Raw genomic sequence first — 21,587 nt, 5'->3', positions numbered from 1 at the left:
CCTAGTTTTTGCCTTTGTCTTCCTTGACTTCTTTGTTTAGCCATGGAATGTTGTTAATGGCGAAACAAGGAAGTCAAGGAAAACATAATATGCAGACTTGATTAGTTTTAATCCTTTATTATGTCCTTATTTTTGTATACTGATTTCTCAACTTACAGTCTACATTCCCCTATTATACTGCATACGTCCATGATGGAAACTGCAGAATCTGGCCACCATGTGGTGCTACATTTTCCCACAAACTGCTTTGCTTTGTATGAGCTGCCACAGTAACTGAAAGTCCTGTTGTAAAAGAGGTTTATGCAAAATAGCCATTTACCTGTCTCACAGCACTATTCTATTTATCCATTGAATTATCCTGTGTTTGAATGTCATTATACACACCTTTCTTAAATTCCTTAGCCTATTCCAGAAGTCTAGGCATGAAGTTAATATTTTTGCCCAGAGCTGAGAGCTGAACTTCTATTATGCAATTGTAGCATGTCTTGTATATTGAAGCCACCTCAACTAATCACATTCTATATGTCAAATTTTGAGACATTATTTATCTAAAATTAGAGTATTTAAAACAAAACATATGTGAAATTAGCTGTTTGAAAACAGCACAGCAAATTGATTTGATCTGTTCAATACAGTTAAAGTTTGAAGACCACTCATTGCCTCAAGTAAATTATGTTAGATTTTAATTGTTGACACAAAACAAATGGATAAAGAGGCTATCTTTGCACTTGGATTTGAAAGCAATTAAATAGCCTCTTTGAGAGCAATGAATAGGCAAGAAGAGGAGGAGGAGGAGGAAAGTAGTTTGAGTCAGGAATTTAAAGATAGAAGAATGAGTGGAGGATTAGGGTCAAGTGGGTATAAAGCACTTGACTATATTAATCCCAATTAGCTGCTAAAGAGCAAAAGTGTGAGATGGAAGCAAGAGCGCTGAAAAGGGTGTTTTCTAACATAGAACATAGAACAATACAGCGCAGTACAGGCCCTTCGGCCCACGATGTTGCACCGAAACAAAAGCCATCTAACCTACACTATGCCATTATCATCCATATGTTTATCCAATAAACTTTTAAATGCCCTCAATGTTGGCGAGTTCACTACTGTAGCAGGTAGGGCATTCCACGGCCTCAATACTCTTTGTGTAAAGAACCTACCTCTGACCTCTGTCCTATATCTATTACCCCTCAGTTTAAAGTTATGTCCCCTCGTGCCAGCCATATCCATCCGCGGGAGAAGGCTCTCACTGTCCACCCTATCCAACCCCCTGATCATTTTGTATGCCTCTATTAAGTCTCCTCTTAACCTTCTTCTCTCCAACAAAAACAACCTCAAGTCCATCAGCCTTTCCTCATAAGATTTTCCCTCCATACCAGGCAACATCCTGGTAAATCTCCTCTGCACCCGCTCCAAAGCCTCCACGTCCTTCCTATAATGCGGTGACCAGAACTGTACGCAATACTCCAAATGCGGCCGTACCAGAGTTCTGTACAGCTGCAACATGACCTCCCGACTCCGGAACTCAATCCCTCTACCAATAAAGGCCAACACTCCATAGGCCTTCTTCACAACCCTATCAACCTGCGTGGCAACTTTCAGGGATCTATGTACATGGACACCTAGATCCCTCTGCTCATCCACACTTTCAAGAACTTTACCATAAGCCAAATATTCCGCATTCCTGTTATTCCTTCCAAAGTGAATCACCTCACACTTCTCTACATTAAACTCCATTTGCCACCTCTCAGCCCAGCTCTGCAGCTTATCTATATCCCTCTGTAACCTGCTACATCCTTCCACACTATCGACAACACCACCGACTTTAGTATCGTCTGCAAATTTACTCACCCACCCTTCGGCGCCTTCCTCTAGGTCATTGATAAAAATGACAAAGAGCAACGGCCCCAGAACAGATCCTTGTGGTACTCCACTTGTGACTGTACTCCATTCTGAACATTTCCCATCAACCACCACCCTCTGTCTTCTTTCAGCTAGCCAATTTCTGATCCACATCTCTGAATCACCCTCAATCCCCAGCCTCCGTATTTTTTGCAAAAGCCTACCATGGGGAACCTTATCAAACGCTTTGCTGAAATCCATTTACACCACATCAACTGCTCTACCCTCGTCTACCTGTTCAGTCACCTTCTCAAAGAACTCAATAAGGTTTGTGAGGCATGACCTACCCTTCACAAAGCCATGCTGACTGTCCCTGATCATATTATTCCTATCTAGATGATTATAAATCTTGTCACTTATAATCCCCTCCAAGACTTTACCCACTACAGACGTGAGGCTCACCGGTCTATAATTGCCGGGGTTGTCTCTGCTCCCCTTTTTGAACAAAGGGACCACATTTGCTGTCCTCCAGTCCTCTGGCACTATTCCTGTAGCCAATGATGACATAAAAATCAAAGCCAAAGGTCCAGCAATCTCTTCCCTGGCCTCCCAGAGAATCCTAGGATAAATCCCATCAGGTCCCGGGGACTTATCGATTTTCAGCCTGTCCAGAATTGCCAACACCTCTTCCCTACGTACCTCAATGCCATCTATTCTATTAGCCTGGGGCTCAGCATTCTCCTCCACAACATTATCTTTTTCCTGAGTGAATACTGACGAAAAATATTCATTTAGTATCTCGCCTATCTCTTCAGACTCCACACACAATTTCCCATCCCTGTCCTTGACTGGTCCTACTCTTTCCCTAGTCATTCGCTTATTCCTGACATACCTATAGAAAGCTTTTGGGTTTTCCTTGATCCTTCCTGCCAAATACTTCTCATGTCCCCTCCTTGCTCGTCTTAGCTCTCTCTTTAGATCCTTCCTCGCTACCTTGTAACTATCCATCGCCCCAACCGAAACTTCACACTTCATCTTCACATAGGCCTCCTTCTTCCTCTTAACAAGAGATTCCACTTCCTTGGTAAACCATGGTTCCCTCGCTCGACGCCTTCCTCCCTGTCTGACCGGTACATACTTATCAAGAACACGCAGTAGCTGATCCTTGAACAAGCCCCACTTATCCAGTGTGCCCAACACTTGCAGCCTACTTGTTTTCTGCACATTATTTGCTAGTATCTGTCCTCTATGACATTATATAAATGTAAACTAAATGTCATGCTCAATTGATGTGAGCCTTCAGTCACAGTAGTGACATAGCTGAGCAGTTAACCTGCAGGCAACATCTTGAATTAGTCATTTTAAAGAATGGACCCGAATGTTAAACTTTGATTACCAGTGTCCAGTGGCAACAATGAGTTTTTGCCAAATGATGGCAGTACAATCAACAACGCCATTGAATTTATCGGTTGACTGTGGACCTGCTGAGCCATTACCTGCATCACTGGTTAGTCAGTTATTCCTTTAGAGGGCAGCATGGTGGTGCAGTGGTTAGCACCGCTGTCTCACTGCGCTGAGGTCCCAGGTTCAATCCCAGCTCTGGGTCACTTCGTGTGGAGTTTGCACATTCTCCCTGTGTTTGCATTGGGTTTCGCCCCCCACAACCCAAAGATGTGCAGGCAAGGCAGATTGGCCACACTAAATTGCCCCTTAATTGGAAAAATGAATTGGGTACCCTAAACTTTAAAAAAAATATTCCTTTAGGCCTGTTCCCCCACCTGAGGCCTAATTAACAAAATGGTATTTTACTAAATCAGTCTATTCCAAATGTGTATAGATTGGGCGGCACGGTAGCACAGTGGTTAGCACTGTAGCTTCACAGCGCCAGAGACCTGGGTTTGATCCCCAGCTTGCGTCTCTGTCAGTATGGAGTCTGCACCTTCTCCCTGTGTCTGCGTTGGTTTCCTCCGGGCACTCCGGTTTCCTCCCTCACGTTCGAAAGACGTGCTTGTTAGGTTGAATGGACACTCTGAATTCTCCCTCCGTGTACCAAACAGGCGCCGGAGAGTGGCGAATGGAGATTTTCACTGGAACTTCATTACAGGGTTGATGTAAGCCTACTTGTGACATTAATAAAGATGATAATTATTAGAGCAAATTAATACAGCCATTGAACGCATGCTGTGGCTATTCTGGCTAGCATCCAAGTGATTCTTCTGTCGTATGTTGCTGTTGCATCAGGTTTAAATGGAGCAAGGACAGCAGGTAACATTGAAATAGCTGTTGGTGGTTTAGGGGGGGTCTGGTGTGCACTCTCCCCACCATTGAACGTGTTAGCAGTAGTGAGTGCTTTGCCAGCACCATTGATGAAGTTTAAAGACCTATAGAAGCCTGCTGTACTTTTGCATGAGTAAAATGTGGAAACCAGCAAAGCTCATCAAAAATGAAAAAGGAGGATTGCTCTGGGTGCTTTTCAATTGCACCCAGTTGCTGAGTGGTATGTATTCATGCTGCAATGTATTGGGGTTGGGAGGGAAGAAAATTGAAATCAAATATGTTAACACTGATCTTTCAAAGCTCTCCAGACTTTATCTGTCAAATCTTTTTTTTCCAGGTTGTATCAGTCAGTGAAGATTTTGTATTCTTTCGGAATCTTCATAACCTATGCTGTCCAGTTCTTCGTTGCAGCAGAGATAATTGTCCCAGTTGCAGTAGCTAAGGTCCCTGAACGCTGGGAGTTGTGGGTTAACCTGGCTGTTCGAACTGCTCTAGTCATAATCACCTGTAAGTAAAGTCTTCTTTTTTTTTGAGGACTGTGTTTTCAAGATTTTTAAGCTTGTCTTTCCAGTTTTCTTTGATAAATCCATGACAAAACTAAGAAGCAGTCTTTGACCCATGATTTCCAAGCTTTAATGCAGGCTTTAGGACCGTGTATCCAAAAGATCATAACATTGAGTAGAACATCTGCAAAATACTATAGCTGTTGGAAATCTGAAATAAAAACAGAAAATATAGAAGTATTTAAAAGCAGGTCTGGCAAGTTCTGTGGAGAGTGAAATTAAGTGAATATTTTGGATCAAGATCTTTTGGTACTGGGAAAAGTGGGAAAGGGGGCGGGGGTGAGGGAGAATAGAGCAAGAGCAAAGCAAAGGTCTGTGATAGGGTGGAAAAGCAGGAGAGATTTAATGACAAGGAATCCTGATGCAAGGTAGAAGGAGATGGTAATGAGACAAGTTTTTTGTTAAGTGTCTGGATGCGGTGTACATGACTATAGCAGAATTGGAACCAACAGCTGTTGTCTGTTCTAGTAAGAGCGAAGGTTATGGTCTGAATTTTTTGAACTCAATATTGAAGTGAGACGTGACCAGGGTGTGACAAAGTACAAATGCTAATTTAGGAATTTAGTGCAGGAGAAGGAGGTGTTGCTGTCTGTAAACTGGTGATTGTTTAGGACTTTAATGAGATGAGCAGGTCAGTGTAATAAGCAGGGTAGTTAAAGGGGAATCGGTAGTTGTATTGTATTTGGATTTCCAAAAGGCATTCGATAAGTGTCACACAAAAGGTTAGTGCAAAAGATGGGAGTTTGTGTTGTTGGGGGTGAGGATATTGGCTTGGGTAGAGAATTGATTCACAGGAAACGGTTGGGCCATTTTCAAGTTAGAAAATAGTAACTAGTGGAGTGTTTCAGGGATCAGTGTTGGGCCTTCACTACTTACAATCTATATAATGACTTGGGTAAAGAGACAGACTGTTTTGTGGCCAAACATGATGATCCAAAAATAGGTAGGAGAGCAAGATGTGAGGAGGATACCAAGAGTCGGCAAAGGAATATAAATGAGTTAAATGGGGTCAAAAAATTGACCAATGGAGTATAATGTGGATTCTGGAATGGTCCCAGTGGATTGGAGAATATTCAATAATTCAAGGAAGGAGACACAGAAGTTTTATTCATTCATGGGATATGGAGGGCAGCACGGTGGCACCGTGCGTTATCACTGCTGCCTCACTACGCCAAAGTCCCAGGTTCGATCCCGGCTCTGGGTCACTGTCCGTGTGGAGTTTGCACATTCTCCCCGTGTCTGCATGGGTTTCGCCCCCACAACCTAAAGATGTGCAGGCTAGGTGGATTGGCCATGCTAAATTGCCCCTTAATTGGAAAAAATGGATTGGGCACTCTAAATTTATATTTAAAAAAAATTAATGGGATATGGGCATCGCTGGCTCGGTCAGAATTATTGCCGATCCCTAATTGCCCTTGAGCTGAGTGGCTTGCAATGCCATTTCAGAGGGCGTTGCTGTGGATCTGGAACCACATGTAGGTCAGACCAGTTAAGGCTGGCAGATTTCCTTCCCTGAAGGACATTAGTGAATGAGATGAGTTTTTACAACAATTGACAATGGTTTCATGGCCATTGTTAGACTTTTTAATACCAGATTTCTTTTTTTTCCTCTATCTGCTGTGGTGGGATTTGTACCTGGGTCTCCGGATTACTGGTGCAGTGGCGACACCACTATGCCACCGCTTCCCCTAAATAGGAAAATATAGGCCAGTTAGACTGACATCTGACATGGGGAAATTTCTAGGAGCCCATTATTAAGGAAGTTATTACAGGGTGCAGGATCAGGTAGAGTCAGCATGGTTTTATCACAAGGGAATTATGCTTAACTAATTTATTAGAGATTTTTGAGGTAATAACATACAATGTGGATAACGAGGAACCTGTGGAGTGGTATACTTGGATTTCCAAAAGGCATTTGATAAGGTACCACATCAAAGGTTACAACACAAAATAAGAGCTCATTGAGTAGGGGAAAACATATTACCATGGGTAGGGAATTTGTTAGCTAATAAGCAGAGAGTTAGTATAAATGGTTCTTTTTAAGATTTGTGCTGTAGCTAGTGGAGTGCTGAGGCCTCAACTATTTACAATCTATATCAATAAGTTTGCCAATGATTCCCAAGTTAGGTAGGAAAGTATGTTTTCAAGAGGAAGTAAAGAGTCGGCCGGCGAGACTCACCGCAATACAACATTAATTATTCCACTTCTGGAGGCCCACGGGCTTCATGCGCAAAAGAAGGCTCGCCAGCCGGTGCGCCGGGATTGTGCTCGCCAGTCCCCCATAAACAAGGTAGAGCAGCACTTAAACTGCGCTTGCGCAGCCAACCCCACCCAGCTCACAGCCATGGTGCCGAGACTACCGGCCCCACGATTCGGGGATGCAGACGTGGGAGGCTCTTAGAGGCATTCAAGGCCAGGAGAGATGACCTGTTCGCCTGAGTGTCCTGGAGGTAAGCCATGCGGTAGCCCTTGTTATCAGTGATGAAGTGGCAGCGGCCGCCTGCTCGGGCAGGAGGATCAGCACACAGCGGCACAAGAAGGTCAAAGACCTACACGGGTGAATTGGCATGGCACCCCCTCCCCAAAACAAGCCTGCATCCGGCACCGTCCCCACCCAGCACTGTGCCGTGCCCTGGCCCACCCATGCTGCCCCTCCCTAAACCGCTCCCAGAAACCTTCTCTTTCCCCTCCCCCCACAATGAACCCATGTGCGGCTAATGATGCCCTCTTTGTCTCCGCGGGAGAAGCTGGCTCACAATCATCGGGAGAGGGACCAGACTGGCGGTGGGGTGCCGGACATCAGAATCCTCACCACCTTAGAGGAACGGTTTTGGAGGTTCGGGGGGTGGACGAGGACAGAGCGGTCACCAACACTGATCGGCACATGCCGGAGAGGTGAGGATCGACAGGGCCTCACCCAGAAGGACTGGCACATGTGAGTTGTTATCGCAATACTGAATGACCCATCCCTCCAACTGAGCACATGTCCGTTTTACCGCAGGTCCTCCAGCAGACCACCTCGGAGGGGAGCTCAGAGGATGCCACCGTAGATGAGTCACAACTGTTACCCCCAGCTCAAAGACACATACCTCGGTGGCCAACGTTAATGGCCAGCTTCTGGGGCACATTCTGGTGAACATCACACAGTTCCTGATGTGCATCAGGTGAAGGCAGTAACGCCCAGGCGAGACAGCATTCTGAAGTCTGCTGGATCGCAGGATCCAGCTGGGTTCCAGTCAGATGCCCCTTCCTGGGGACATACCTAGACACAGTGGTAGAGCAAGGAAGGCTAAGCATGTCAAGGATCACTGAGGGAACTGGGTGAAGAGGGTGGATAGGGGCTGGTGGGGAGAGCGGGGCAGTACCATCGGAAGAATGGGGCAGTGTTGGACACTTGTGAAATGTTAAAAACCCCTCACCACAAAGCATCTGATTGGGATGCTAGGCAATAACTCCCACGTGATAAATGGCACGCCCACCCACGGGAATCTACTTGGAATCTGTGAAGTGCTCACTTAACTATGATTGGCAATTCCCTATTTGCAATGGCCTTCATCCTACATGGCCATTTAGCTGTTAAATGGCTGCTGGGCAGCTAGTGTTCTCTTCGGGTCCTCACTCCTAAATGAGTATGCCGCAACCGTCACAGACTTCATCAGCAAATGTATGGACAACTGCATGCCAAAGAAGCAGTACGTACGTTCCCCAGCCAGAAATCATGGCTCAATCGCGAGATTGACTCTCTACTGAAGGACAGGTTGGAGGCGTCCCAAGTCGGGCGACCCTGACCTATACAGGAAATCAAGGTACGACTTCTACAAAGCCATCCGAGATGCCAAGAGAGAATATCAGACCAAGCTAGAGTCACAGACTAGCGTTACAGACTCTCTGCGGTTGTGGCAAGGCCTAAACAACAGAATGGGCTACAAAGCGAAGCCGAGCAGTATCTCCAGCAGCAACGCACCCCTCCCCGATGAACTCAATGTATTCTATGCTCGGTTCGAGCAGGAAACCAACGATCTGCTGTCAAGTGCCCCAGCAGCCCATAACTCACCCATACCCACCATTATAGCTTCCGAAGTCAGATCGGTCTTCCTGAAAGTGAACCTTCGGAAGGCGACGGGTCCGGACTGGATCCCTGGTCGTGCACCAAGAGCCTGCGCGGACCAGCTGGCAAATGTGTTTGCGGACATCTTTAACCTGTCCCTACTCCACTCTGAGGACCCCACCTGCTTCAAGAAGACCACCATCATACTGGTGCCAAAGAAAAACCAGGCGACGTGCCTCAATGACTACCGTCCAGTGGCCCTGAGGTTGGTCATGAAGCACATCACTTCCATACTCCCAGAACACCTTGATCCACGGCAATTCGCATACCACTAACAGTCCATAGCAGACACCCTCTCCCTGGGCCTACACTCACCCCTAGAGCATCTCAACAACAAGGACTCCTACATCAGACTCCTATTTATTGACTACAGCTCTGCCTTCAGCCTCAACGGTGCCGATGTGGAGATGGTTAGTAGTTTCAAATTCCTAGGGGAACACATCTCCAAAAATCTTTTCTGGTCCACTCACGTCGACGCTACCACCAAGAAAGCACAACAGCGCCTATACTTCCTCAGGAAACTAAGGAAATTCGGCATGTCCACATTAACTCTAACCAACGTTTACAGATGCACCATAGAAAGCATTCTATCTGGCTGCATCACAGCCTGGTATGCAACTGCTCGGCCCAGGACCGCAAGGAACTTCAGACAGTCGTGAACACCGCCCAGTCCATCACACAAACCTGCTTCCTATCCATTGCCTCCATCTACACCTCCCGCTGCCTGGCTTACTCACTCTTCCAACTTCTTCCATCGGGCAAGAGATACAAAAGTCTGAGAACACGCACGAACAGACTCAAAGACAGCTGATTCCCCGCTGTTATCAGCCTCCTAAACGACCCTCTTATGGACTGACCTCATTAACACTACACCCCTGTATGCTTCACCCGATGCTGGTGTTATGTAGTAATATTGTGGACCTTGTATTGCCCTATTATGTATTTTCTTTTATTTCCTTTTCTTTTCATGTACTTAATGATCTGTTGAGTTGCTCGCAGAAAAATACTTTTCACTGTACCTTGGTACACGTGACAATAAAAAATCCAATCCAACTCCCCCAACATTTTAGTTGGGTCTGGGTGCAGAGAATCCAGTGCCACATATAATTTAGTTCATTTTGTTTTCATTAATTTTCTTTCACCAGTCATTGTATCCATTAATTTCTATATGTGCTTGCTGTTAAATAATAAATAAAATAAATAAATAAATAAACCTTTATTGTCACTTGTAGGCTTACATGAACACTGCAGTTAAGTTACTGTGAAATCCCCTAGTCACCTATTCAGAAGGGAGAATTCAGAATGTCCAATTCACCTAACAAGCACGTCTTTTGTGACTTGTGGGAGGAAACCCACACAGACACGGAGAGAACATGCAGACTGGGCGCACACAGTGACCCAAATCAGGAATCAAACCCAGATCCCTGGCGCTGTGAAGCAACAAGGCTAACCACTGTGCTACCATGCTGCTCTAGACACACACTGGTAGATGTTTGGAGCTATTCTACAATGGCAATTGACGCTGCATGAATTATAAATTTCAAAACCACTATTAAAAGATTTTTGTTGACTGAAGTTTTTAAGAGACGTAGAGCACGGGTAAGTGCATGGAGTTAGGACACAGGTCAGCCACAATCTCACTCAATGACGGCAGATCAGGCTCAAGGTGCTAAGTGGCCTAACCCCTGTTCCTACATTTTTTTAGCATGTCCTCTTTTTTTTTTTAAAAAGATGCTTCTTGGAGTCTAATTACTTTGCCCCAATGTCTCCTTTAGTGTCAATTTTGTTTGATAAAGCTCCTACAAAATGCAAATTGTTGTATAACCAGCTGGAATTAGTGTCTCATGCAGAGCTTTGAACACAAAAGTTAAACCACTTGTACTTTCAAGCACTTCACTTCGAGTTTAAATTATTCTGGTTACCACAGTACAGCTTTTTCACAAGCTTCTGCTGGATACCCTTAATCCATGCTTTTGCTTTTGGCAATCATTGTCTTAATGCCGACTTTGTTAACTAATTCTGACACGCGCACAGTAGTAGACTCTTAATAATCTTTATTATTGTCACAAGTAGGCTTGCATTAACACTGCAATGAAAGGGCGGCATGTGGCCCAGTGGTTAGCACTGGGACTGGGACCGGGTTCGAATCTCAGCCCTGGTTCACAGTCCGTGTGGAGTTTGCACATTCTCCCCATATCTGCGTGGGTTTCACCCCCACAACCCAAAGATTTGCAGGTTAGGTGGATTGGCCATGCTAAATTGCCCCTTAATTGGGGAAAAAAATAATTGGGTACTCTAAATTTTTTTTAAAATACTGCAATGAAGCTACTGTTAAAATCCCCTTGTCGCCACACTCGACACCTGTTTGGGTACAGAGAGGGAGAATTCAGAATACCCAATTCACCTAACAGCCATTCAGCTGTGCACCAAATCTTTCTCTGACACATCGCTGTTTTCATGGTTTATAGGGCTTAACATTACCCACGGTAGCACAGTGGTTAGCACTGCTGCCTCACGGCTCCAGGAACCTGGGTTCGATTCCTGGCTTGGGTCACTGTCTGTGTGGAGTATGCACGTTCTCCCCATGTCTGCGTGGGTTTCCTCCGATTTCCTCCCACAAGTCCTGAACGTTGTGCCGTTGGGTAATTTGGACATTCTGAATTCTCCCTTTGTACCCTGCAAAATGTCACATGTAACTATTTGTTTTAGGGTAGATATTTTTATGAATCAACTGAAGTGTATTTTGGGGCAACGGAAGAATAACGTAAACACCTTGTGTACCTCTTGAACTGTATGCCATCAAAATAAGATACAATAATGAGATGTAAGGTATTGAACTTGTTAATAGGGTATATTTTGTTTATCCCTTTGTCCTGAAAGGATAACTGTTTCCATCCAAGATTCCCATGGCATGCTTGTTCAGATTATGGTGGAGTTGTGTAATGTAGCATGACGAGGGATTCAGATTATAATGCAGAATTTATGGTGCTGAAGGAGTTTGTACGTAGCCTATAACTCTTCTAAATTGTTTGCACTACATAAAATGTCTCAACTATACTATGCCCAAGTGTATACTTACTGTGCCCTGCTGTGTTTTTGTCTACATAATTATAAAGCACTTTGCAACCTTGGTGCTTGCAACCTCCTTTACTTTCGCATCAACTTTTTGAACAATTCCATCATGGTTTTAATCCAAACAATGTAATTTGGGTATCCTGCAAAAAGTTGCAACTTTTTAAAAAGAACAAGGTGTTTTCGTTGCCGCCGCTTAAGAAAATATCAGTAAAATAGTGGGCTGATTCAGATTAACTGGCCAAAACAGTTAGGAAATGGAAACTTCAGATCAACAATGGGAAATCTTCAAATTAGATTTGAGAGCACACAGTAGGAAAATTATAAATTAAAAAAGTAAGCTTTCCATTCTGGCTAATATTAAAAATCGCTAATATAGAAAATTTAGTGGGGGAGATTAGAATTGATGAATGGGTTATGAAAATAGATCAATGGAAATAGTAAAGGCTTTTAAGACGAAGGATGGGCTGCTCAGATGGAAATAGGATCCAATTTTTAATCGGTTTTACAGATAGTGGAATGCGGCTGTACTGGAAGAAGATGCTAGAACTTCAAAGCTTAAAAAACTCATCGGAGGTGGATGAATTGTCATGTCTAATGATCTACATCCTATGTTGAAGCAATCAGTTGAGATGTGGTTCTAACCCCCAATGCTTAGATATGTAAAATTTTGATTTGGGAATTGTAATACAGCATCTTCAAGGGTCAGCCAAGCACTGTATAGACCTGATAACTTATTAGAGAGAGGCAAAATTAGTGAACGCTGAAAAATGTATGTGAATCTGATAGTTAACACAGGTTTATTAAAGATAAGTTGGGGCAGCACGGTGGCGCAGTGGGTTAGCCCTGCAGCCGCACGGCGCCAAGGTCCCAGGTTCGATCCCGGCTCTGGGTCACTGTCCGTGTGGAGTTTGCACATTCTCCCTGTGTTTGCGTGGGTTTCGCCCCCACAACCCAAAGATGTGCAGGCTAGGTGGATTGGCCACACTAAATTGCCCCTTAATTGGAAAAAATGAATTGGGTACTCCAAATTTATTTTTTTTAAAAGATAAGTTGGTGTTTGTATTTTTTCATTGAAGTAACCAATTAGGTAAATAATAAAACACATACTTTTTTTTGCCCCAGAAAGTTTGAAATGCCTCAAAGAAGGCTGGTTGCTAAAGCTCAGGCGGATTGTATACCAAAGTTGCAGCATAGACACAAAGTGGATTTGACAGCAAGTAATGGGTGATGATCTGATAGAAGGATGAGAAATGCCATACCTAATGCTAGGTTCACCGTTGTTCTTAATAATGTCTTTATGCACGTGAGCACAGAGAGCACAATATTGATTATTTTACAGTATGGAGATTTCAGCAAACAGCAGGAAAACAGATGAACTCGGCAGACAGGTGATGGATACGTTTAATGCAGAATTATTGGGACGGCAAAAATGAATGAGTCAGTGCATTCAAATGAAATGATGCTAAAGGGTGAGCAGACATGTGGCATTTTGAGGGCAGATACATAAATCCAACAGTATTTTAATTTGTATAAATCGGAACTTAAATAGGTACAAAGGTGAGTTTGTACAGAGCAGTACTAGACCGGAACACTGCAGATTTGGGTCCTCTTATAGAACAATGTATCGCATAGATTCACCAAGATTATTAGGATAAGAAACTATAGCTGAGACTGGAAGTTCCGTGACTATTTCTAGTACAGAAGATAATGGGAGATTGAGCTCAAAAATAATGCTTTATCCCTTTTTTAAAAATATAAAGGATAAAGGCAGCACGGTAGCATTGTGGATAGCACAATTGCTTCACAGCTCCAGGGTCCCAGGTTCGATTCCGGCTTGCGTCACTGTGCGGAGTCTGCACATCCTCCCCGTGTGTGCGTGGGTTTCCTCCGGGTGCTCCGGTTTCCTCCCACAGTCCAAAGGTGTGCAGGTTAGGTGGATTGGCCATGATAAATTGCCCATAGTGTCCAAAATTGCCCTTAGTGTTGGGTGGAGTTACTGGGTTATGGGGATAGGGTGGAGGTGTTGACCTTGGGTAGGGTGCTCTTTCCAAGAGCCGGTGCAGACTCGATGGGCTGAATAGCCTCCTGCACTGTAAATTCTATGATAATCTATGATGATAATTATGTGAATGGCTTTGGGGTGAATAAGGAAAGAGTTTCCTCCAGAGTGCCTTAGTTTCTGAATGCAAAGATTTATTGGAGCATGAAATGCATTGGCACGGTAATTGAGGTAGAGACCAATTCTTCAAATATTTATCCTTTATATTTTTTAAAAAGGGATAAAGCATGATACAGTACTGAGTGACAGGTAAATTAATTAATTTAGATTGATCTAACACACAATGATCCAAAGACTTCTTCCATGCTGCAGTCCACGAATGGTTCTACATTCAATGTTAACCATATAGTGTAAAGCACATTGGCGTAGTTGTCTTCCCTGGCCATGCATATAGTGGAGCAGGTAGTAAATGATCCTGTTGGATGACTGTATTGGTGAAGATGCCTGCATATGCATCCAGAAAACCAGTTTCGCCTAAAGCTGACTCCATAATCGTGTCAGAAAGCAGCATGATATTGAGCTGCCAATTAAAATCAAACCCAACAATACCATTGCCTTTGACATCCTGCTTTAGAACACTACTGGTTTAGCACACTGGGCTAAATAGCTGGCTTTTAAAGCAGACGAAGGCAGGCCAGCAGCACGGTTCAATTCCTGTACCAGCCTCCCCGAACAGGCGCCGGAATGTGGCGACTAGGGGCTTTTCACAGTAACTTCATTGAAGCCTACTTGTGACAATAAGTGATTTTCATTTTCATTTCATTTATGGTGCCAAATTCTGGGTCTGCTATCAAGCTCTGTAATGCTTCCACCAAAGACAACTGAGCTTCAAAGAATTCATTGGTAAGACAAAGACGAGGTCCTTCATCGTGCTGGAAGCAACAGCACTGAGAAACACCCTCTGGAAAATTGAACTATAATGGTTAGGAAATGTCTCCCACATGGGTGACTACATAGTCCACAAGCAAATGGTTAACCTAAGGTTAACATGCAGGATCAGTCAGCAGTTAGGAAGGCAAATGCAATGTTAGCATTCATGTCGAGAGGGCTAAAATACAAGACCAGGGATGTACTTCTGAGGCAATATAAGGCTCAGGTCCGACCCCATTTGGAGTATTGTGAACAGTTTGGGGCTCCATATCTCAGGGAGGATATGCTGGTCTTGGAAAGGGTCCAGGGGAGGTTCACAAGAATGATCCCTGGAATGAAGAGCTTAGTCATAGGAGGAACGGTTGAGGACTCTGGGTCTGTACTCTTTGGAGTTTTGAAGAATGAGGGGGGGATCTTATTGAAACTTACAGGATACTGCGAGGCCTAGATAGAGTGGACATGGAGAGGATGTTTCACTTGTAGGAAAAACTAGAAGGGACGATCCTTTAAAACAGAGATGATGAGGAATTTCTTCAGCCAGAGGGTGGTGAATCTGTGGAACTCTTTACCGCAGAAGGCTGTGGAGGCCAAATCACGGAGTGTCTTTAAGACAGAGATAGATAGGTTTTTGATTAATAAGGGGATCAGAGGTTATGGGGAGAAGGCAGGAGAATGGGGATGAGAAAAACATAGGCCATGATTGAATGGCGGAGCAGACCCGATGGGCCAAGTGGTCTAATTTTGCTCCTATATCTTATGGTCTTAAATCTTCTATGGGGCACTGTCCCAGGAGAAACAACATCAAGGTGGTCCATACAAATGATACAAGGACATTTAAGCCTTACAAACTTCAGCATTGCAGACCGCTTCTCTTGGAAAAACATTTCATCCAATTGCCCTATGTGGAGGCAAGCACAAACTTCCCAAACAACACAACATGGATTCTCAATTCAGAGGATGCTTGTGCCAATCCCAGATTGGGTTCTTGGGTCACGAGAGAACCCGAAGATGATGATTAATTCATTTACAGTTTGGACACACTTGAACAACAAGGAGTCTTCCAAAAGGGTAAAAGAACTAAAGGCAGCCATTTAAGAAGGTTGGGTGGGTGATAAATCACATAGGTTTTAGCTAAAAACAAAAGAAAGCTGGACTCAAACTGCAGAAGAGCTCTGGTATTTAATCTTTTTTGATATTTGTGCAAGAAAGACATGTAAATATTTCGACTTTCCAGTGAGCAGGTGTTGCCAGTCCTACTGTGATTTGGTAAATTTGTATTAAGGTCTCAAACCTGCCAGGAGTTAAGCTACCAAGTAATTTTTTTCAGTATCCATGGTATTTGATTTCTGGGGACAGTTGCCAGCAATATACCATTTAACATTTTCACTGAGTGAAAAAACATCCATTTGGAAACTTATTTCCATGTAGCTATACAAAGTTAAATATTGCTTTGTTTAAAGAGAGTACCTCTTTTCTTTAGTTCTTTTCAATATATCAATTACAGTTCGGCATTCTTTACGCAATGATGAGGGTGTGGAACTCGTAATTGAGGAGAATATCATGCATACATTTAAGGGGAGGCCAAATTAGCAAGTACCTGAGAGAGAAAGGGCTAGAAAAATATGTTTGGATGAAGTGAAGTAAAATGGGCAGAGGCTCATATACAGGGCATTGGTGAGACCACATCTCGAATGCTGAGTGCAGTTTTGTTCTTTAAGGAAGGATGTAAATGCATCAAATGAGGTTTACTAGATTGATATCTGAAATGAGCAGGTTGACTTGTTGGCAGAAGTTCAGACTGGGCTTGTTTTCACTGGAGTTTAGCAGAGTGAGGGATGACTTGATTGAAGTATATAACATCCTAAGGGGATTGACAAGATGGATGTGAAAAGGATGTTTCTGCTTCTGGGTAAGTCGAAAAGAAGGAGGCACTAACCATTTGAAGGTCTGCACTCTCCCTGCCAGAGAGAGCAGGAGCGTGTCCCATCTCTGTCGGTCTTTTTAAAATTCCTCTGCAAGGCTGGTCAGATTCCCACTGATGGATCTGTGTCCAGTCCAGGGCTATTTGGATCCCCAGGTAGCAGAATTTATTTTGGACTAATTTGAATGGGAGTCCCTCCAGCTCTGTTCCTCCCTCGTTTGGATTCACCGGGAATGCTTCGCTCTAGCCCAGGTTAAGTTTATAACCTGAGAAGGTTCCAAACTCTTTCAGGGGCTGCATGATTGTTCTCAGGACAGGTCATCCGCATGGAGTGAGACTCTGTGCTCTCTGCCTATGGATGCCCTTCCAGCTTTTTGCGTTTTGCAGAGCGATCGCCAGGGGTTCAATTGCTCATTGCAAACAGATGCAGGGACAGTGGGCCTGCCTGCCGAGTGCCTCTGTGCAGCTGGAAGTATTCAGAGCTGGTGGTGTTGGTTTGAATGCTCGCCTTGGGGGCGTTATACAGGATTTTCACCCAGGTGAATCCTGCCCCTAGCCCAAACCGCGTCAGTACTTCGAAGAGGTACTTCCATTGGACTCTGTCGAGGGCCTTTTCTGCATCCAGGGAGATGATCACCTCTGGTGTTCTCTCCCCAGGGGGTGGGGGGGGGGGGGCGGTGTCATTATTACATTCATCAGCCGCCTGATGTTCGCAGTAAGCTGCCTATCCATGACAAAGCCCGCCTGGTCCTCTGCGATCACCTCTGGTATGCAGTTCCCCAGCCTATTGGCCAGGACCTTCGCGAGTATCTTTGCGTCTACATTCAGCAGTGAAATGGATCTGTACGAGCCGCATTCCGTCGGGTCTTTGTCTTTTTTGTGTGTCAATGATATCGTGGCCTGTGTTATTGTAGGAGGCAGGGTGCCCCTCACAGGCGAGTCTGCGTACATGTCCCTTAAATGTGGGGTCAGGGCCGGAACAAAATTTTTAGAGACGAAGGGTTCCCGGTGCCTTCCCTGCCTGCATGGAGCTGATGCTCTCCATGACTCTCCCAGATCTGTTGGTGCTTCCAGTTCTCCCCCCCCCCCCCCCCCCCCCCCCCGCCAGTTCTCCTCACAACTTGCATGTCCAGTCCGTCGAGGAACTGTTTAAACCCCACATCCCCGTCGGGGGGAATCTGAGGTGAACAGCCCTCGGTAGAAGGTCACGGTAGCATTGTGGGCAGCACGGTAGCATTGTGGATAGCACAATTGCTTCACAGCTCCAGGGTCCCAGGTTTGATTCCGGCTTGGGTCGCTGTCTGTGCGGAGTCTGCACATCCTCCCCGTGTGTGCGTGGGTTTCCTCCGGGTGCTCCGGTTTCCTCCCACAGTCCAAAGATGTGCAGGTTAGGTGGATTGGCCATGATAAATTGCCCTTGGTGTCCAAAATTGCCCTTGGAGTTGGGTGGGGTTGCTGGGTTATGGGGATAGGGTGGAGGTATTGACCTTGGGTAGGGTGCTCTTTCCAAGAGCCGGTGCGGACCCGATGGGCCGAATGGCCTCCTGCACTGTAAATTCTATGATAATCTATGAATGCCTGGTTGACTTCTTTTGGTTCCGTTACCAGTCTGTCTCTGCTGTCTTTTACCTGCACCATTTCCCTCGTGGCTGCCTGCTTTCTCAGTGGGCCAGTAGGCGACCAACCATGTCTCCGTGCTCGTAGAAGGTCCCCCGTGTCTGGCGGAGTTGGTGTGCTGCTTTCCTAGTGAATAGCATGTTGGAGTCCATCTGTAGCTTTTTCCTCTCTGCCAGAAGCTCTACAGTCAGGGCCTCAGAGTACTTTCTGTGACCTCCAACTTGGAGTCAATCCGCTGTTGCCTGGCCCCCCTCTCTTCCTTGTTTCTGCAAGCCTTGTAGGCTATAATTTCCCCCCTAATCACGGCCTTGAGTGCCACCCAGAACGTGGAAGGTGAGACTTCCCCATTCCGGTTGTTAGCCTCATAGTCGCCTATGGCCTGTGATGTTTTCTGGCAGAAGGCCTTGGTGGCCAAGAGTTCCATATCCAACCTCCTTGTGGGGCATTGGGCACGACCCGTCTCCAACCTCACATCCATGTAGTGTGGAACGTGGTCGGAGATGACTATCGTGAAGTATTCCGCTCCTACTATTCCTGGAAGTACCGATTTCCCCACTGCAAAGAAGCTGATCCTGGTGTATACCTTGTGGACCGGTAAGAAGAAGAAGAATTCCCCTCGCTGGGATGCAGGAACCTCCATGGGTCCACCACCTTCATCTGTTCCATGAATGTTCCCAGTTCCCTAGTCATGTCTGTCTTTTTAATTGTTTGGGGGATCAATCGGTCGATCAGCGGGTACTACACACAGTTAAAGTTGCCCCCCCCTCCCCATAATCAGTCGGTGTGTGTCAATGTCAGAGATTTCTGCCATGCCCTTCTTTATAAAGTCAGTGTCGTCCCAGTTGAGCGCGTACACATCTACCAGAACCACCGGTGCCATGTCGAGGACACCGCCAACCATGACGTACCATCCCCCTTGGTCCATAACCGTCCTGGTCTCCGTAAACCTCGTCCTCTTACTAATCAGTATGGCTACTCCCCAAGCCCTCTCCCTGTAGCATAAATGGTACGTCTGTCCCACCCAGTTCTTTTTTACCAGCACTCTGTCTTTTTTCCCTCGGGTGTGTCTTCTGCAGGAAGCTTATGTCGGCCTTCAGGCTTCTTAACTGGACGAAGACTCTGGATCTTTTCACCGGGACATGAAGTCCCCTTACATTCCAGATGACTATCCTGGTGGGGGGGCTTCTGACCCCCCGTTCCTGCGGGATCAACCATACTTACTTGGTGGACGCACCCCTGTGCTCTGGGGTTTCCCTTTGTTAAGGAGCCTTCCAAAATGGCCACGGTCACCGTTTTCACCATGAGGTCGTGCCCCTGCGCTCCGGGGTTTTTTGTCCAGGCGGTACCCAACATGGCTGCCAACTTTGTGAACGCCATGTGGTGTGCCCCTGCACTCCGGGATTTCCCTTTGTTTAGGGGCCCTCCAAAGTGGTTGCTTGCGGCGCCATCTTGTTTCCTTGGCCTGCTCCCTGTCTGCGAAAGCCATTCCGGTTACCTTTTTCTCCGATCTCTGCCCTGTATGATCTCTGCTCCCCCTCTGCCGCTGTCTCTCTCTCTCTCTCTCTCTCTCTCTCTCTCTCTCTCTCTCTCTCTCTCTCTCTCTCTCTCTCTCTCTCTCTCTCTCTCTCCCCCCCCCCCCCGGGCCAGATGCTCCCTCTTCGCTGTGAGGCACGCTGCGGCCTCCCTTACTGCCTGTCTTCCTGTCCTGATAGTACGGTGGCTCCCCTCCCAGGGGCTGGTCTAGCCCTTTACCTGTGTTCTCTGACTGCTTGTAATCCCCTCTCCGCCCCGTCACCTGCTTTCCCTGTCCTCACTCCTGTACCTGGTATTTCTGTTCAGAACAAGGCAGTACAGTCCCGCGCAAACACAGTACCAAGACTATCAGTCTCTGGTTCTATCTTTTTTCAGCGATCCTCCCCTGGCACGCCTTCATCGCTGCCGTGCTTGTTCTCAGTCCAGGCTGTTAGTCCGCACAAAATTGTTTGTTTCTGTAGGGGTATTGAAGTAGTGTTCTTTTCTCTGGTACCTGACCCAGAGGCTGGCTGGGAATAACATGCTGAATCGCACCCCACTTTTGTAGAGCACCGACTTTGCCTTGCTAAATTCAGCCCTTTTCTTTGCCAGGTCTGCCCCAATGTCCTGGTAGACCCGGATTCTGTATCCTTTCCACAAGCTTTCCATCGTTTGCCTGGCCCACCGCAGGATCCTTTCCCGATCTTGGTACCGCTGTAATCGCTCTTGGCTGCTTCCCTGCTTTGGGATTCAGTCTGAGCGACCTGTGTGCCTGTACAGTTCTGGGGGGTGGTTGGGGAAACTGTCTCCCAACTAGGTTGCCCAGCATTTGAGCAATATAGTCCGTCGGGTCTCTGCTCCCGATGCCTTCCGGCAGGCTCACAATTCATACGTTCTGCCGCCGGGACCTGTTTCGTGGTCCTTGACCTTTCCCTTCAAACTCCCCTGGGTCGCCACCAACCTTTTCACCCCTGCCTCCAGAGCAATAATCCTGTCGCTCTTGTCCATCGAGGTCCTGGATTGTCTTTTCCGGCGCCTCAACTTTATTCCCCAGACCATCGTGCGTTGGAGAGAGACCATCGCCTCCGTCACTGCCACCTGAATCTCAGTTTTTATTGCCTCCTTCATGGCGGCCAGCTCCTTTTTTAGGAAGAGCCGTCCCCTGGTGGAGAGGGAGGCTGGTGTCGGTGCCAGTGCTCGGGTCACCGTTCTTCCCCGCTCTTGGGCGGCCGGGGCTTCCACCTCACCTCATGGGCCCACCGGCTCGACCGCCTGCTGGTTTCCGCCACTTCTGCCCTCTCGTCGGCCCCTTGAGCTTCCGTTCGCCGGCATCTTCTTCTCCATTATTTCTTCTTCTTAGTTGAGGCTATTTTCCGTTGGTTTTTCAGGCCAAATTCTTCTAAAAGTAACTTTTTTGGTTCTAGTTGGGAGAAGAACTGCCCGATGTGCGTCCACTCAGCACATCATCGTTACCGGAGGTCGGCTTCAAATCACTTGACAACCTTTGAAATGCAAATCTTCCATTAAATTTCACACAGTGATGCATTGCATCGCTAATGATTGATAGTTTTATAGCTCCAGTGACAGTGTGGTGGATTGTTTATTTATCTTTCCCTTCATGTTTGAATGCCCCTCAGTACCCTGCTTTGATGTTGACCACAATATTTATAAACACTCTGCTATGATTGGCAGTTCTTCACCACATCAAGGCAGCTAAGTGCTTTCTGCTGTGAAAGAGTCTGAAGTGGG

At 46.0% G+C, this 21,587-nt stretch overlaps 1 protein-coding gene across 3 annotated transcripts in view; it reads left to right on the top strand.

The window, feature by feature from the left end:
- The window catches only part of slc36a1 (solute carrier family 36 member 1), an 81,678-nt gene that overhangs the window by 51,300 nt on the left and 8,791 nt on the right, over nt 1–21,587 (top strand). For all 3 annotated transcript variants that reach the window (XM_072512611.1, XM_072512609.1, XM_072512610.1), the window contains one exon: nt 4,451–4,620. In XM_072512611.1, coding sequence (XP_072368712.1) covers nt 4,451–4,620 — 170 coding nt within the window. The remainder of the gene's footprint in view (nt 1–4,450; nt 4,621–21,587) is intronic.

The sequence above is a fragment of the Scyliorhinus torazame genome, chromosome 7 (genome assembly GCF_047496885.1).
Source record: "Scyliorhinus torazame isolate Kashiwa2021f chromosome 7, sScyTor2.1, whole genome shotgun sequence".
Classification (NCBI taxonomy): Eukaryota; Metazoa; Chordata; class Chondrichthyes; order Carcharhiniformes; family Scyliorhinidae; genus Scyliorhinus; species Scyliorhinus torazame.
This window is presented reverse-complemented; position numbering and strand designations above follow the sequence as displayed.